The sequence below is a fragment of the Rhinoderma darwinii genome, chromosome 8, assembly GCF_050947455.1.
Source record: "Rhinoderma darwinii isolate aRhiDar2 chromosome 8, aRhiDar2.hap1, whole genome shotgun sequence".
Taxonomy (NCBI): Eukaryota; Metazoa; Chordata; class Amphibia; order Anura; family Rhinodermatidae; genus Rhinoderma; species Rhinoderma darwinii.
The window spans coordinates 10,403,504-10,421,849 of record NC_134694.1 but is presented as its reverse complement, the minus strand read 5'-3'; the positions used below and the strand labels follow the sequence as shown (position 1 = coordinate 10,421,849).

Genomic DNA, 18,346 nt, shown 5'->3' with positions numbered 1-18,346 from the left:
TGGGGCTAGGAACCAATATAGGAAATTATTCTGAGAGCTCTCCCTAAAGCTAAATATGTCTACTTTTTAATAGCGTGAGTGATAAAATAATCATTGTACATCAGGCCAAAAGGCCATACAGGGGAAAAAACAGGTGAGATTGCCTTCTATTGGACCTCATGGGCCTTCTTATGGCTTGGCTTCAATATTGGGGCAGAACCTGGGTCTTCCAGAAGATCGTCTGACACAATATGGGCCTATTGATCTGCTGGGCCATTCTGAATCTGGGTTCAATTGATTGCTGTACCCGTACCCAAGAACAAATTGTGCAACTGAACTTTCAAATATCTATATAAAATGTAATTATTTGTGCCTTAATTATAACTTATCTTCGAGATCCTGGCTTTATTGTATCCGGTCTCACTGACACAGCTTCATGTCCTCATCGCCTGCCATACAACTTTTATCATAGGGAATATTAATGCGGATTATTCTAAGACCATGTCCTGTCATTTAAAATATGGACATTAATGAGGATTATAATTGTGATCTACATACATTTTTCCCTATGACAACACTGGTAGCAGCTGAGGACTGGAAGCCTTGTCAGTAGTACCAGAGGTAAACAGTCCTGCTACAAAACAGCCACGGACTTTGAGAGAGTGCAAAAAAAAAAGAATAAAATTAAAGGACTTGGGGAGAGGGTGAGCACTTAAAATCTTACCTTTATTTAAGTTTAACAGAAAAATAATTTCTGGACATTGAACTACTACTAAAAAAAGTTATTTAATGAGCAGCAACATAAGCAATAATATACTGCGGATTTGCCTTGGTTCATTTGAAAAACTCACTCTTGGGCAGATCATAGTGTTTTTGAGGGAGACTGTCATATCAGATTTGTTGTTTGCACGCCGTGAACTGCCACCTGCTGCCCATAGGCATTTGCCTATAGTGACTCAGGACTCCCAAATGCTTGATGAAATGTATCATGAGCGCCCGCAGCGAATCTAGGTGAAGAGGTCATCTCCCTGTTTGTTGTCAGTGTTCGGCCAAAAACAGACTGCAAAGCAACAATAATCCAGCAACACCGGCCATCTGTCCCCAACCAGAAAACCTGCTCTTAATCTGGGAGACCGATACTAACAATGTACGGATAGCCGCCCTAGATTATAGGATGATCTTATTCTGTATCAATGATACATTAAAGTAGATTATACATGCATGGCTGCTTACCGATTCAGATAACAAAGGACTGGCCCCAAGGACTGAAGTCTATTTAAATTGGCTTAAGGCCCTATTACAACGGCCAATTTTGGCCGATGCAATGAGCGCCGATCAACGAGGTAGCTTGTTGATCGGCGCTTGTTTGCTCCTGTCACAAGGAGCTATGTATGGAGACGAGTGGAAGAAACAGAAGAAATGATCCAGCGCTGAGTCGTATTTTGAGTTAAAAAGGAAGCGATGTTCCCACCTTTATTGGGGTGATGTAGATTAAAATTTGTAGGGAGACGCAGTCCCAAGAAGAATGTGAGTAGTAGGCGGTTCTGCCCTGGCCTACGCGTTTCGAGCACGTCCTGTGCTCTTAGTCATGGCAAAGAAATGGAGACGAGTGGTCGTTGTGCTGCCGACATAATAATAATGTATGGGGATGAGCGCCCGTCCCCATACTAGCTCCTCGCGAAAGGAGCAAACAAGCTCCGATTAACGAAAGGTTTAGTTTTGATTGGTGCTCGTTTACACGGGCTGTGTAATATCACCTTAATTTAAGGCCCTTTTACACTGGGCAAATATCGGGCAGACAAGCGTTCATAGAAAGCTCGTTGACCGATCGTATCGTTTTAAAAAAACTGAAATATTATATTTGTCGGCAGCACTTCTCCCTGTGTAAACAGGAAGACGCGCTGCCGACATGATGATAATGTATGGGGAGGAGCGTTTGGAGTGTCTCCCTGTATATTTGCTTGTTCATCTGCTGATCGTTGCTCTGTTTACACAGGGCAATTATCAGCAACGAGCGTTCTGTCAACGCTTGTCTGCCTGATAATCGCCTAGTGTAAAAGGGCCTTACGTTAAGATGATATTACACGGCCCGACGTGGGCCGTGTAAACGAGCACCAATCAACAAGACAGCTTGTTGGTAGGCGCTCGTTTGCTCCTAGTATGAGGATGAGCGCTCATTACTCCGATCGCTCATCCCCATACATTTTTAGCATGTAGGCAGCATGTCTTCCTGTTTACACAGGGAGATGTGCAGCTGACAAAGATAATAGTTTCGGAATTTAAAACTATGCAATCAGCTGATGAAGTTTATCGGCTGTTCGTTGCCCTGTTTAATTATCTGTGGACGCTCGTTTGCCCGATAATCGGCCAGTGTAAAAGGGCCTTTACAGTAAGGGTATGTTGACACGCAGAGTCAAAAATGTCTCAAAATACGGAGCTGTTTTCAAGAGAAAACAGCTCCTGCTTCTCAGACGTTTTTTGTGCCACTCGCGATTTTTGCGGCGTTTTTCTCAGCGTTTTTTACGTTTTTGGAGCTTTTTTCAATAGAGTCTATGGAAAACGGCTCAAAAAAACGTCCCAAGAAGTGTCCTGCACTTCTTTATCGCGCCCGTTTTTTTTATGCGTAAAAAAACGCAGCGAAAAACGCTACGTGGGAACAGAACGCCGTTTTCCCATTGAAATCAATGGCCAGATGTTTGTAGGTGTTCTGCTTCCGATTTTTTGGCCGTTTTTCAGGCGTTTACGGCCCGAAAAAAGGCAGAAAATAGGCCGTGTGAACATACCCTAAAGGTCCTTTTACACCGGCCGTGAAAACAAGCGCCGATCAACGATGAATGGCGCTCGTGTGCTCATTTCACAAGAAGTAATGATTGGTTATGTATGGGCATGAGTGATCGTTCCTATGATCCTTTGTCCCCATACATTTCCTTCATGTCGGCAGCGCGTCTCCCTGTTTACATAGGGAGATGTGCTGCGGACAATGATAATATTTATTGCTGCATAAGCGATACGATCAGCCGATGAATGAGCATTTGCTCGATCATCGGCTGATCGTTGCCCTGTTTACACAGGACAATGTTCGGGAACAAGCCTTCATATGAAGATTGTAAATGATCTGATTTCTTCCAGTTTACAGGGGTTGTCCGGTTTGGACGATACCATTTCAGATTACTTATCCGACTTCTGTATGTTATCTATGAGGGTCTCTCTACTAGGATACCTGAAACCAGTTATCATTTAGGAGCCATATATGATAGAAGCATAAAAGGATAGTCATAGTGACCCATTGCCATCCATTGCTTACACGGAAAGTCTCTGCCGTAAGGCTGATCCAAGTGGACATGCTTGCAGTAATTAAAATATTTCTCTACATCCAAGACTTTCTGTCTGCTAAAGTCACCAGTGATTGAATTAACTTGAGGAAAGAGATATAGGGGTATGCCTAATGATAGGTTTGGACCAGGAGATGAGTGGGCTCCCACTGGTGACATCACTGAGCTCAGTGACATCATCTAATGTAAGCGCTTCTGTGGCAGAGCATCAAAAGCTCTCAATGTTGCAAAAAGTAATCTGCTCTACTGCTTGCGGTAGAGGGCTATAGCGGTAGAGGGCCGCCATCTGCATAAGGAAGAAAGGGTTTTGTAGGACCCCTCTGCAGTCAAACCCTTGAACACTACCCATTTGCCTGATCTCAAAGTCTGCCCCTAGGTTGCGTTGGGCACCCTGGTAACCATCACAAAAGAGAGTAGCGCTAATGTGGCAAAGAACCCACAATCTGGTCAATCAAACCATATCAATCAATGGCATTCATGTGCACAGTAGGATAGCTGAATAGATGTAAATGCAGCAGCGATGTGGGGCTGCTTTACTAAGAAGCAAGCTCATAGTATCTAAATGGCTATATAGGGTGTAGACAAGGGGTGTGCACAGGGATCTAAAGATGTGTCCTGCTGATATAGACGAGACAGACCCCCCACAGCCATGGTCCTAGAGGGTATGAATTGTACCCCCTGTCACACCGAGCAAGGATCCTAGATGCTCCTCTATAGAAGTTATGCAGAAGGGGAAATATTATTTCTACATGTTGTTCTGCCTGTTATTGCCAAAACCAATTTTTTTTTTTTTTTAGCCTGAGTTGCATATGATTTTCACGAAATGCCTCCACCAATAAGCTGCCCATTGCCATTACCGTTTTCCAGAGAAGGAAATTAGGCGGTTTTATAAAGTAACAAGGAAAAAACAAGAACAAAAAGAGACTGAATATGGTGAATGCTCCTAATCTACCCCAAAGTACTCTGTATTAATGAGATTACAGAGTGGCATGATGCCAGAGAAGAAATGTCATTAACTGTATTTCACTTTAATTGTCCGAAAATCGCAGGGCAGGCAATCAGAGAGAAATCTGTTTTATAACGCTCAATATTTCGAGAGTTGCTTTGAGATAATATATCCGCCCAATTTTTTTGCTCACACCTCTCTCTTTCAGTTCCAAATTTTCTACCACTTGACTGACCCCTGTTCATGATTCAACTGCATTAACTCCTTCCCGTAGTAGTCATTTTTAATTTTTTTGCTCTTTCCACCCCGCATTTCAAAAGTCGTAACTTTTTAAAAAATGTTGTCGACATAGCTGTATGAAGACTTGTTTTTTGCAGGAAGAGTTGTAGTTTTCAACGGCACCATTTATTGTACCATACAATGTACTGAAAAGCTGAAAAAAATTCTTCGATCACCTTTTATTACATTTTTTTGGGCGTAGCGAGGTGACAAAAAAACTCAAATCTATATATATATATATATATATGTATACATAAAAAGCAGTAAATAGGCAGCACTCACAATGGCTTATAGTGAAAAAAGAGGGAGCTTTATTGACTGCAAAAGTGCGCCATTTCGGCTCACACAACCTGAGCCTTTCTCAAGCTTGAGAAAGGCTCAGGTTGTGTGAGCCGAAACGTTGCACTTTTGGGGTCAATAAAGCACCCTCTTTTTTTTTATTTATTTTTTTATGTTATTATACTTTTTTTTTACTTTTTTTAGTACCCCTATGGGACTTCAACATTCAGTTCTCAGGCAATATACTGCAATACTTATGTATTGCAGTGTATTGTCTTTACCTCGGGCTTGGCTTAATAATAGAGCACTGATGGCAGACCTGCCATGGCAACCAATCGGCATCCCGCGATTGCAATGCGGGGGAGGTGATCGGGTGACAGAGGGAACCGCCTCCTTCTGTCTAACCGCTTAGATGTCGCGGTTGCTATTATCCGCAGCATCTGAGGGGATAAATGGATGGGATTGGAGTTAGCTCCGATCTTGGCCGTTACAAGTGAGCCCGCTCTATACTTTCCCTTCCGACGTATATATACGACGGATGTCTGGAAGGGGTTAAAGGGGTTGTCCCACCATTAAATATCATATTTATTGTACAGATCATAAAAATATTAACATGGTTTGCCTTTTGCGTGCTGTTTAAAAAAAGATCTAGACAACAGTTTTGACATTAACTTACATAGTATGGCGCCACATGGTGTTCAAAGTGTATAGCAATGTGCACATTCACCTACTGAGCAAAGTGCTGGTGGACACACATGCTCAGTCACTCTCCCAACAGTCAGGCCTCTGCATAGTAATCCCCCCCAGCAGCACAGATTAGCAGCAGCACCAAGTGGGACACATGAAAGCAAAAAATGCCGAAAAGGAAAGTTTTTTTTTATAAACACTGCACACTTTAAAATGGCTATTAACAGCATATCAGGACTTTTAGTATGAAAATAATTATTGGGATAATCCCTTAAAGTGTTTATTGTCAGACTAAAGGACAAACATTATGAGATATAACGTCATTCAATTATACTGTTTCATTGACAAGGGTAGCGTCAGCCATAACATTTTATACCACCACATGAGGGCAGACTTTTTGTGTGACCCGCTGGACATAGATGTAAATAAACCCTTATATATCTGAAGAACATTCTCATATTTTTCCCCACTGTATGCCTGGAAAATGATCTACATTCCAATAGTTGGAATTATAGGCATGTTTTTACATGGGGAAAATAACTCTCATCATTGCAAATATGATCCTCTGCATAAGGACTAGTAAAAGCTATGCTGGTATTATTAAACGCAACCAATGGGTGTCCGATAAGTATTCCAATGGAGTTTCTATTGGTTTTAACCAACAGGTTTAGTACCATAGACCTGACAATTCTTATTGGCAATCATTGATAGTGGCCAGAATAATTATGGGGTGACAACATGGAAAAGACAGATTCTCAACTGATTAGGATTCAACAAGATTATACCCAGTCAAGGTAGCCGTTTTGAAAGCCAACACAAGATAAAGAATCTGTCATATTAGACAGATTGGGCTGTAATTATGACAGCTATAAAATGCATTGACATGAACTGGGTTGTGATGGGCCACAGCAATATTGATGAACATTGAGTCAATTCTCTAGGAACCAGTGACAACTTTAAAGAATGAAGCACATGATGAAAATTACGAGGGCTTTCATGAATCGAAATCCTTTAATCATTGTTTTATTTTATAACCAGTAGACTATGACTCACCGGCATTTGGATGTCCCATATGTATGTCTTCTTACACGGAAACATTTGCAAGCAATCTTTATACAGTGTAAATATTGCTAAATGAGTTTCATCAGGCTTACAATTATCTCAATAATAAAGTCAGTAATACTGAATGTGGTGGGATTTTAGTTGTATAAATACTTTTAATGTTATAGATGGTTCTTTTCAAGGTTCTCGGCATGGTAGACTTTTAAGATATCTAAATCAGATGTGTTAAGAATAACATTGGTGGGAACCAACAGCTGGACCCCCACCATTGAGGAGAAAGAATGGGGAGATGAGTGGTCACTCCTTCAATGAAATCGAAAGGAGTTACGTAAAATACATATTATAGAAAACCCCGTAGACTTATGGCTTCCATTTACAAGGGAAGCCACAATGCAGTGACGGATCTGTTATACGACGGAAACCATCGGTGCCTGATGGACGCCATTATGTCACTCGTCTTGACGGAGAAAATAACACTACATGAATGATGAAATCCCACCACTTCCTTACTTTGTCATTGAAATATTGAGACTTATTGAAAGTCAATATCATGGGAAAACCTCTTTCATATTTTGATGAGAAGAACTTCATGGTTTGTAGTTGTATCCCAAATTGAAACATAACCCTATCCGAAATTAACAATTCAGCAGTACAAGAAGGGATATGGACTCTCCGTGTCACTACTTCTTGGCGTGGGTACCTCTAAGGCTCTAGAGATAACTGTTCATCAATAGGATCCCCTTCAAGAAGGAATGGGCTTGACTGCATGCCAACCACATGTCAAAGACTTTAGGCTAATAGCAGTTGCAACAAAGCAGACACAACAGAAAAGTCAACTGATGCCAAACCCGAACCAAAACAAAAGATAGAAAACTGTGCGAGCCAAAGTCCAGCCTGGATGACGAGATTCTGGTCCACAATCAAGACTGCAGATCGAAAACAAATACTCAGCATTTCAAGACATCAGCGTCATTACATAGCGAAGGGAGGAGAATATTAACTCTATACCCAATGACATCGATACCAATGTATGACCCTGCCAAGAATGTTGGAGGCGCAGAACAGAATCGGGAAATGGTAAGTAACTTTCATCCATTGCAGAGGGAAACCAAAAATAAATAAAATACAATACATTTTTAGAAACTGAGAAAGAAGACAAGAAATATTTTAAAACTCGGGATGCCTTTATAAATTGAGCCAACTGACTCAACTAATATGTCAATCAGGATGGTACACAGAGTAGAGGGGACCTTACCAAAATGGGGGCCTTCGTGTGATAGGCCTCCTTGCCTGAGATTGAAAGCATTGCATGGGCTCTATTTCCAATCCAGATCCAATAGTAAACATGTACAATGGTGAACCCCATGCCCTTTATGCCTCATTCATCCAATGGCCCTGCACCTTATTGTTTTTTAAATGTCCCACAACCCATTCTGTTCGTAAAACGTAGAGAAGGGTAGTGCAATAGTTCCATTATCACTTGGACTAAATTGCTTTATACAGAAGTTTAGAACTCATGCCAGAGCAAACAAATGGTGGTTGGCAGCTATTGACCATAATACGGACAGCTAGATAAGAAGAGGCACCAATGGAGAGGAGCTTGGAGAATGGAAGATCCCTGAGTATCATGCAGTATTCCAGAGGCTAAAAGGGTTGTCAAAGATGAGTGATCTTTGACCCCCACAGTTTCCAAAAATGAAAAGCACATTGGAGATAAGCGTCACTAGAATCAGTGGAGCAGTATTATGAGCTCTGAAGGGGTTTGGGGAATTCTCAGAGCTGAGGTCCCTTATAGTCACTAAATCCGATCCTTATGTTCTCGCCTTTTTTCTGCTGATCCAAAGGTTGGTAAAAAAAAATTACCCAACACAACCAACACTAGAATGAAACTAAAAATATCTTCTTGGCCCAAAGAAGAGGACAATTTAATAGAAACCGCAGCTGAAATTGCAATGCTGTAATTGTTGTGTTTGTTCAGGCTTTTTTTTGTTTTTTTTTACAGCCCTCAACTCCCAATCCAAGAAAATCTGCAAAAAGAGATCCACAGAAGATGGGGAGGTGGAGGGAAACTTGATAAAATAACACGCAAACCAATGCAGAAAACTTCGAGCTTAATAGAGACAAGTTAATCCAGCTGTCAAGTTAGTCTTTTTAGAGAATGAATAGGCGGATTGCTGGTGGTTGGGGGTATCAGGGAACAAAACAAGTAGAATTGATGAGCCTATCTCAATAACACTATAATTGCTGCATTCAGTATATGAACATTCGCAGCTGCCAGAAATCCCAATACCAGAATTCATTAGTGGCCTTTTCCCCCCCCCCCCCCCCCTGCACGCTCGTTCCCAGTTAAAATGTGATCAAAATAGCTTTTCAAAGCATCTCTTCCTCTCCCTCTCACAGAGCAAAGGCAGCGTATGTACGGGTGGAAATATTCTGCTTAAAGTTTTATAGCCTCGCTGCACGAGAACGGAAGATCAGAGCTTCTGCTGACCCAACGAAATATTCATTGCACTAGGTAGAAATTCATTGCAAAAAAAGTAAGTCCTTTTTGCTTGTTGGAGCGCCAACATTCTGAAGTTTTCTTCAAACTCTGACCCGTAGAGTCATGAAAATGGGATGAGGGCACAAAGACCTTCTGTCGTGAGTGGTTAGGAGTGGGATGGTGTCCAGCAGAACCTATAAGGGTCTTAATTTTTACCACCAGTTCTTATGTATGCCGCTGCTCCTGTGCCCTCCGTATATCCAGGAGTCTGAGACAAGTGCTTTACAGTGAATCCAGCTGTGAGTAACAGCACAAATCGCTGGACGCATGCATATTTTATGTGGTCATGTCCAGCCAGCATGCAGTGTTGTCAGCAGGGAAAGTGTCACATGAAAGGACCTCTCTGAGACCCCATAAGAATCCTGAGTGCTTCACTGGCAAGGTTGCATGTTGTCTGCCCATGTAATAATAATTTTTTGCCTTCTTATTACTTATTATGTATTATGGCCACTCTCCGTTCCAGCTCTAGAATAGGTCTAGTTGGGTTTTCATGTGATGCTGAAATAACGCCCATCTTTTTTTCTAATTCCTAATTTTTTGTTGAAAAGTGGTAAAAAAACCTCATCCAAGTCAACTTTACTTTAGCAGTGATCTGTGCCCACTATCTAGCTCCTGCATAAGTTTAGAAATGCTACCTATGGAGGACGATCTGTGGAGGACGCATGCCAAGTAATGCTCCCCTGAGTTGTATAGTTTGTTTTGTCCCTATCTGCTATTTTTCCTATGACACTTTTTGCTTGGTCCTCTATCCATGGGGCTTCTCAAGCAATGAATAGTGTGTGATGCCTCAGCCTCACCAGTGGGTGACGTCCATGCCAACATTTCAAATATTGCTCAATTTATAATTTAGATTTTTCTCCTAAACAAAGTATCACATTAAAAAAAAGCACAAACGGAGTCAGTTCTATTGCTAAAACAGATATTGTTGCAGTCGGGGAAGGAGAGATCAGCATAATCCCTTCTATCAAAGCGGCTCACCAACAACTGGGGGGCAGCTCACAGTTTGAGAAGTGTTGTTCTATCCGATTATGATGCTGGGACTGCCATAAAATTGTATAAATCGGTATCTACACATACATTTCTGCATGGGGTGCTATCCAATCTAAGGACAGTTCTGCTCAAGATCTCTGTGGGACATGTCATTCCAAAAGACTTGAAAAACTTCAAGCATATTTTTGCATTTTTTTCCGAGGAGAGTTGATTCCAAGATGGTGCAGTTCGTGTGTAAGGTGTTTGTGTGGACTGGGGACATAGTCTAATTGCTGAGATTTGGCTCCAAGTGACATGCGATTCCTCTGATCTTATGGATCTGCAAAAATGTGGCGGCGAAGTAAAAAAGGTCCCTTTAGCTAAGGCAAGAACTACATGGAGACTTTGATCACCTGCAGCCTGGCCACGTGGCCGAATGGCTGCTATGTGGTGGTAAGAGATGCTGTCTTGTGGCAAGGACGACTAGGAATAATATTTATCTATGTGACAAAAAATATAGAAGTGGGTCAAGTGTAGAATTCATGTTATGTGGTCAATGAAAATATATTTAACCATCAGCGAGGGAATATCTCTGAGCTGTTACAATTGCATAGTGTATTCTGTTACTGGCCCCACGCTTGCAAGTCTGTATACAATGCCACATGTGACTTAAAACGCAGAGCTATTCGACAAGATGTCAGGTTGCAAAGAAAAAAAGCATAAATGTCTTATTACCTTCATATACAATATTAGGGCTTATTCAGACGGGTGCGTCCGTTTTGCGTCCGCAAAAAAACGGACCGTATTTCATGCGTTTCCGTTCCGTGTGGCATCAGTGTGCTTTCTGTGTGGCATCAGTTTTTCTGTTTTTTTTGTACTCATCATTTCTTTAGCAACTGAACAACACGGGCAGCACACAGTTGTCGCCCATGTGCTGTCCGTGTTTTTCACGCACCCATTGACTTAAAAAACGGACCAAAATAGGACATGCAGTGAGTTTCACGCAACGGACACACGCTGCGTGAAACACCACGGACGTGTGACTAGCCCCATTGAATTGCATAGGTCAGTGTGCTGTCCGTTGTTTTAACGGACAGCACACGGACGTATAATTTGCTCACCTGAATAAGCCCTTAGACTAGGAAACATGCTGCTACTAAATTTCCAACTTACAAGAAGGTGTAACTCCCAGTGACACTCCTATTACGTTGCACTGGCATCAATGACCCAAGAAACATGGCAACATGGCAACTTGGACAGACAAACATTTGTTTATTTAAATTGTTGGGTATTTCATGACGTATAATTTCATAGCAAGTTAAAAATGAAAGAGCAGCAACATCGCAGGACAACCCCTGGTAAGCAAAGGGGCGTAGTAGGAGACACTGTATAGCCTGCCAATACACAGTAGATAAAAGTCGTACAAATGGCCAATTGTGATCAATTCAGCCTTCGAAAAATTAACACGAATGATCATTCGCAACGGCTGAGAGCAGACAATTGTCTGCCAAATATGTGATCTGTCGTGTGAGATTTTTTTGGCTGTTGCCGGCTGAAAATACAAGTGCATGGCATGATCGGTTTGAAGCGCACTGTGCTGTTTTTATTTGCATGCTGATGGGCGCATTGTTCATACGAACGATCTGACATATGAGTGATTGGTCGCAGTCCGGAAGATAGTCATCTTACGCGTATGGCCAGCTTTACAGGAGCAACACAAAGGGTATAAAATAGTCTATTACAGCCATCAAAACCCACGTAGCCTTGTAATGGCCTAATAGTCTAAGGGTATGTTCACACGGCCTATTTACGGACGTATATCGGGCGTTTTTGCCCCGAATTACGTCCGAAAATAGCGCCTCAATAGCGCTGACAAACATCTGCCCATTGAAAGCAATGGGCAGACGTTTGTCTGTTCACACGAGGCGTATATTTACGCGCCGCTGTCAAATGACGGCGCGTAAATGGAAGCCCGCGTGAAAGAAGTGACCTGTCACTTCTTTGGCCGTAATTGGAGCCGTTATTCATTGACTCCAATGAATAGCAGCGCTAATTACGCCCGTAATTGACGCGGCTCTCAAGTGCCTGCACATGCCGTTACGGCTGAAATTACGGGGATGTTTTCAGGCTGAAACATCCCCGTAATTTCAGCCGTAACGGACGCCCTCGTGTGAACATACCCTAAGGGTATGTGCACACGACCTCTTTTCAGACGTAATGGAGGTGTTTTACGCCTCGAATTACGCCTGAAAAGACGGCTCCAATACGTCTGCAAACATCTGCCCATTGCTTGAAATGGGTTTTACGATGTTCTGTGCAGACGAGCTGTCATTTTACGCGTCGCTGTCAAAAGACGGCGCATAAAATTACGGCCGCGTCAAAAAGTGTAAAATCCCATAGGGGCGTTTGAAGAAATGTGGTGTGAAAACAGCCACCAACCCAAATTTGTGTCTTCAATCTCAACCAAAGACTACTTTAGGCCCAATAAGGTACTGGACAATCAACCTTAGGACTTGACGGGACTTTTTTGTCTTATCCGATGAGGGTATGGTCAAACATGACACATCGGGTCTCCCCAACACCCAGCTGTTAACGTTACTGACAGACCGATTACTATATAACGTCGTAGAGTCAAAGTCTACAAGATGGGGCTGCTTATATGTTATTTTACACATAGACAGTAGAAGCAACGCTGTCATAACTGTATAACTAATGACATCAGGACTGAATGAATACATATAGTAGCCTCAGAAAGAAGTCTATGGAAAGATATGCACTTACCCTGTGAGCACAACTACAAAGTCCATGACATTCCAGCCGTTCCGGAGGTATGATCCTTTATGAAATACAAAGCCTAAAGCGATGATCTTGATGCCAGCTTCAAAACAGAATATGCCAATAAAATATGGTTCAGTATCATCCTGTAAAGAAAAAGGCAACTTGGGTTAAAGAGTTTACAATACTTAAAGGTCCTAGTACAAAATACAAAGCAATAACAATTACAACATGATTGTTCTATGGTGCATATAATGTCATAAACTATTACAGGCAGTTGTATCAGTATCCAAAGTGGGACTGGCCCATCACAAGACCAGAGGGTCCCCCTGTGTGCCAAGGTCCTGATGCTATAATGGTACCACGCCACAATAGGGTCCATCAGACAGGGGTGTCAAGTGGGTGATGTGCCTAAGGTACTGGGTGGTTTAGCCGGCAAAGCTGGGACTATGACAGTTCTGCAGGTCCTGTCAGAAAAGAAGCTTTGCCCCCGAATAAAAAACAAAACAAAACCTAGATCCACCTCTGCCACAACACTCTGCTGGAGTTTACTACAAACCTATTCTCTATTTAGTCTGTGTGTACTATTATAGCACCAGTATATTCTATGCAATTCAATATGTACATATGCCAGTTCTGTAGAGTAGTAGGGAAAGAATCATTTCCTGTAGTGGACACAAGGTACCCCAGTTGATGCTGCATAAACCAGTGAATAGCATATATGATTTTTTTATTTAACACTTGAGGATGCCTATATTTTACATTTAATCGATGACTATGTTTTACTTGTAGTACCACTCTTGACCACATGGTGTGCTGTTAAGGAAAATATTTTCTTTGAGCAACAGAGCACAAATTATGTTATCTCAGACAGGTGCAGTACAATATTCTACAGCACCACCTAATGTTAGAAATGTTTAGTGCATTAATATGTCGTAGTACAAAAAAATAAAAGGAGAATACCCAGGATTTGATGCATGTTACACCTCCACATGTATCTATTGTTCCACTATTAGTTAGAAGCAATAAATATTTGATATAATACAGTATTGATCACACGCTTCATTAAATTCACATCATCCAGGAAAGCCTCCATGCCAATCAGACTTTTCTAAGTACCATTGCCATGATGCAGGTGCACGGTAGCAATAATGATTGTTTAGCATAAGTTGCTGCCACTAGCATAGATATATAATTCATACATAAATACATACATATATAATGAATCAGATTTGCATAATAGGTAATTAAATATCTTTTTTTTTTTTTTTATTGAAGTAGACCAGCACAAGATTTGCTTTCAGAATATGTACAAGGTGATAATGATCAGTTTTGGTGATTATAACCTGCTAATGAACGTGTTTGCATCTCGGCCATAAAGATAAGCCTCCCCTTAAATTAACGCCGCTGACTCACAGGATCTGAGCAGTCGCCTCCCCTTCATTTCGAAGGAGTATTTGGGCATGACCACACATGGCGGAATTCCTCCGCAACTGTCCGCATCCATGCCGCACAGAATCTGCGTTGCAGATTCTGCTGCGGATCTGCACAAAATGTGCAGTACATTGATGCGGACTAGCTGCTGCGGACTGCGGGAAAAGTGCTTCCCTTCTCCCTATCAGTGCAGGATAGAGAGAAGGGACAGCACTTTCCCTAGTGAAAGTAAACGACTTTCATACTTACCGGCCGTTGTCTTGGTGACGCGTCCCTCTTTCGGCATCCAGCCCGACCTCCCTGGATGACGCGCCAGTCCATGTGACCGCTGCAGCCTGTGCTTGGCCTGTGATTGGCTGCAGCCGTCACTTACACTGAATCGTCATCCTGGGAGGCCGGACTGGAGACAGACGCAGGGAGTTCTCGGTAAGTATGAACTTATATATTTTTTTACAGATACATGTATATTGAGATCGGTAGTCACTGTCCCGGGTGCAGAAACAGTTACTGCCGATCGCTTAACTCTTTCAGCACCCTGGACAGTGACTATTTACAGACGTCTCCTAGCAACGCTCCCGTCATTACGGGAGCCCCATTGACTTCCTCAGTCTGGCTGTAGACCTAGAAATACATAGGTCCAGCCAGAATGAAGAAATGTCAAGTTAAAAAAGCAAGACGCATCCGCAGCACACATGACATGTGCATGACAGCTGCGGACTTCATTGCGGAACTTTGAATCTCCATTGAAGTCAATGGAGAAATTCCGCCATGAGTCCGCCACTGGTCCGCAACAGACAGAGCATGCTGCGGACACCAAATTCCGCTCCGCAGCCTATGCTCCGCAGCGGAATTGTACGCATCGTGTAAACGAACACTGCTAAATTAAAGTGAAAGTCAATGGAGAAACGGCTCCGCTGCGGATTAACGCTGCGGAGTGTCCGCAGCGGAATTTAAGTGAAATTCCGCCATGTGTGAACCCGCCCTTTATAGACTTTTATTTTTATGAATGGGAGTAAAGAAGAAAACTATCAATGATTCTCTCTTTATTTAGGCTGTTGGTATAAACATAGGACTGTTGGTTTAGTGAAGCTGGCCATAGACATTAGATTGCAATTGCCGGATTCCGTCAAATCCTTGTATCGGAAGAAAAGAAGTCCAGACAATACTATCCAATGCTATTTTTCCCCCAGGAGATAAGCGGTGTATGGTAGCCGCTTATTACTCCCATCCTCTACTGACATAATGTGTATTTTTCTGTACCAAAAGTGCATGATATTAGGGGTGCCTAATAACAACGATGTGACATGTAATACTACTAAAATTTGGGACTATGAAGCCAGGTGGTGTAAAACTTCCTTAAGCCTGGACGGGTCTCCAACCTTAGCTAGGAAGGGCAGATTCTAGAATTGGGCACCTCAAAATATCTCCCCGAATTGTTAGTCCTTATTCACACGAGCATGTCCGAGGGCCGTTTTCATGCATATGACTGTCCACATTGAGCCAGTGCGGTTTCCGTGTGTCATCCGTTTTTCTCGTCCGTGTTTCTTCTCTACAAGCACTTTCTTGTTTTACTTTTTTTTTTCTCTGCATTTCTTTAGCAACTGATGCGTAAAAAACGGACGTAATACGTGTGCTGTCCTTGTTTTTCACGCACCCATAGACTTCAATGTGTTAGTCTGATCAGTAAAAACGGACCAGAATTGGACATGCAGTGAGTCTCACACAACGGAAACACGCTCCGTGAAAAAACACGAAAGTGTGAATAGCTCCATTGAATGGCATTGATCAGTGCGCTGTCAATTATTTAAAGGGACAGCACACGGATGTGAATTACGTGAATGAGGCCTTAGCCAGAGGGTGGGGGCAGGGCACGTTGCAATTAGCAAACTGGAAGGCTGGTTAAATTCTGATTGCAACTCATGTCTAAGGCCTCATGCACACGACCGTGCCCGTAATTACGACCCGTAATTACGGGCACGGCCGGCCGCGGGCAGCCGGCCGTTTTTACGGGCCGTGCTCCCATTATAAAGTATAGGAGCACGGTCCGTAAAATAAAAAAAATAGGACATGTCCTATTTTTTTCGGCAGCTTTCTACGGCACGGACACCCTCCCATAGACATACGGGAATGTGTCCGTCAACCATAGAAATGAATGGGCCCGTAATAACAGGCGATTTTATGGTCGTGTGCATGGGGCCTAACGGCGTACATAGTATAGAGGCCGCCTTTGCTGCCATAGGGTCCTTGAGAAGGAAAGGCCCAGCTGAGCCCCCTTTCCTATGGGCCATGGGCTCATTCAATCCACAATCACAGACTGCTAGCAAATAAGGAAAGGAGGAATGTCCATGAATCAGCGACAGCTGAACATTTTTGCAATGGAACCAGCAGAGAATATAGCAAATACTGGTTAGGGACTAGCATGACATGCTGATACTTGTAGTTCCACCACATCTGCAAAAGGTGGATTACGCCTGGCAGCGTGCGGGTTACGGATTTCATTACTTGCAGCTCTCAAGTTTATTAATCATGTTATTGCTTTGCCGTGCCCTGGCTGTTCTCCCTCTACAGGGAAAGGGTTAATGCAATTTGCGGCTCCGCTGAAATGAAAGCCTCTGTAAGAGGTTCAGCCGTGATGGGAAGGAGCTGTTTTCTTCTAGAGGAACTTTATATCAGAAGGTAATTTGTGACTGTTTTAAGTGGCTGTGGCAGGGATGAAACCCACAAGCTATTAGCAAAAGAAGAAAAACGAAAAAAAAAAAAAAAAGAGAGAGAGAGATAGCTTTTATGTTCAGAGCGCAACCTCACGTGAATAACAGCAAAAGAGGGGAGTGCCTAACAATGTGTCATTGTACAGGAGAAGATAACACGTACAATTCCTTTAATCTGGCTTGTAAAGGTCCAAATATCCCATTGGGATAGTATCTAACAAAAGCCTAAAAGCATACAAGGATAGAGCCAGCGTCAGCACCAGGCACAGCGCAGCCGATGCCAAGGACCATGGCAATCTGGGTAAACGTGGTCTGAGCTAAAGTTGAGGCTTGGGTAGACATGGAGCCCACTGTCACCCTGGAGCCGCCCTGTCTGGAATGGTTTTGGGTTGGTAATAAAAGTAGATTACTAATAGCAGCCGTAAAATGGAGTTAAAGGGGTTCAGCTGGGGTACGGGCAGGAGAGCTTGTCCTGGTTCTTCATTGCTGCCCCCAGAAATTCTGTGATAACTTCAAGGAGGTGTGAACAGGGTGTATATACTGTCTATGTATACTGTCTGCTACATACAATAATGTAGAATAGGGGGATCATTTACAATAGTCACCATCCTCTGTAAACCATCCATACCATGTTGCAATAGGGGGTGCAGAGGTTGCAGTTGAACCAGGGCCCTAAGGAGGGCAGCAGATACTATAAATGGTGTGAAGTGGTTGGAGGGGGGGGGGGGGGGCAGATGACAGATTTTGCTATGGACCCAGAAGCTGTGGTTTCAGCATAGAAATCTTATTTATGGTCTAATGAAAAGCTATGCAATTGTCATTTATACTTTCATATCAATTCATCTCTGCTTGCATACATTGAATGAAATCCCTTAGGCTGAGTTCACACGTCACGGATTTCACGCAGATTTTCAGCGCAGATTTTACACTTTGCAATGCAAAAGGGTGAGATCTGCGCCAAAAACGCAACAAAATCTGCGGCAAATCCGCAACGTGTGAACTCAGCCTTATAGTTCAGGTCATGTGATAATAGTACAGCTGCACGGCACTTTACAGTAGAGTCATCAGAGCTTTTGCACCTGTGTCCATCACATGACCAGCACAAATTTTCATTCTTTGGAATAAAGCTTTCTATTGAATGACTGCAAGCAGAGATCTTTTAGAACTGTGAGGAACTGATACAGAAAGAATATAGGAAAATTGGAGATTTTTTTTATTACAAAAAATTATTAAGCTTTATTTACTGGAACCGGTAACCCCCTTTAATTTAAAGGTCCATGTCCGTGTGACATATCTACAAACAAAAAATGGGGTTATAAATCCAAAAAGTCCCAAAATATTTATTTCCTACATC

At 42.5% G+C, this 18,346-nt stretch overlaps 1 protein-coding gene across 10 annotated transcripts in view; it reads right to left on the bottom strand.

Moving 5' to 3' along the window:
* The window catches only part of CACNA1B (calcium voltage-gated channel subunit alpha1 B), a 214,581-nt gene that overhangs the window by 184,847 nt on the left and 11,388 nt on the right, over window positions 1–18,346 (bottom strand). For all 10 annotated transcript variants that reach the window (XM_075835026.1, XM_075835028.1, XM_075835025.1 and 7 more), the window contains exon 2: window positions 12,857–12,996. In XM_075835026.1, the coding sequence (XP_075691141.1) occupies window positions 12,857–12,996 (140 nt within the window). The remainder of the gene's footprint in view (window positions 1–12,856; window positions 12,997–18,346) is intronic.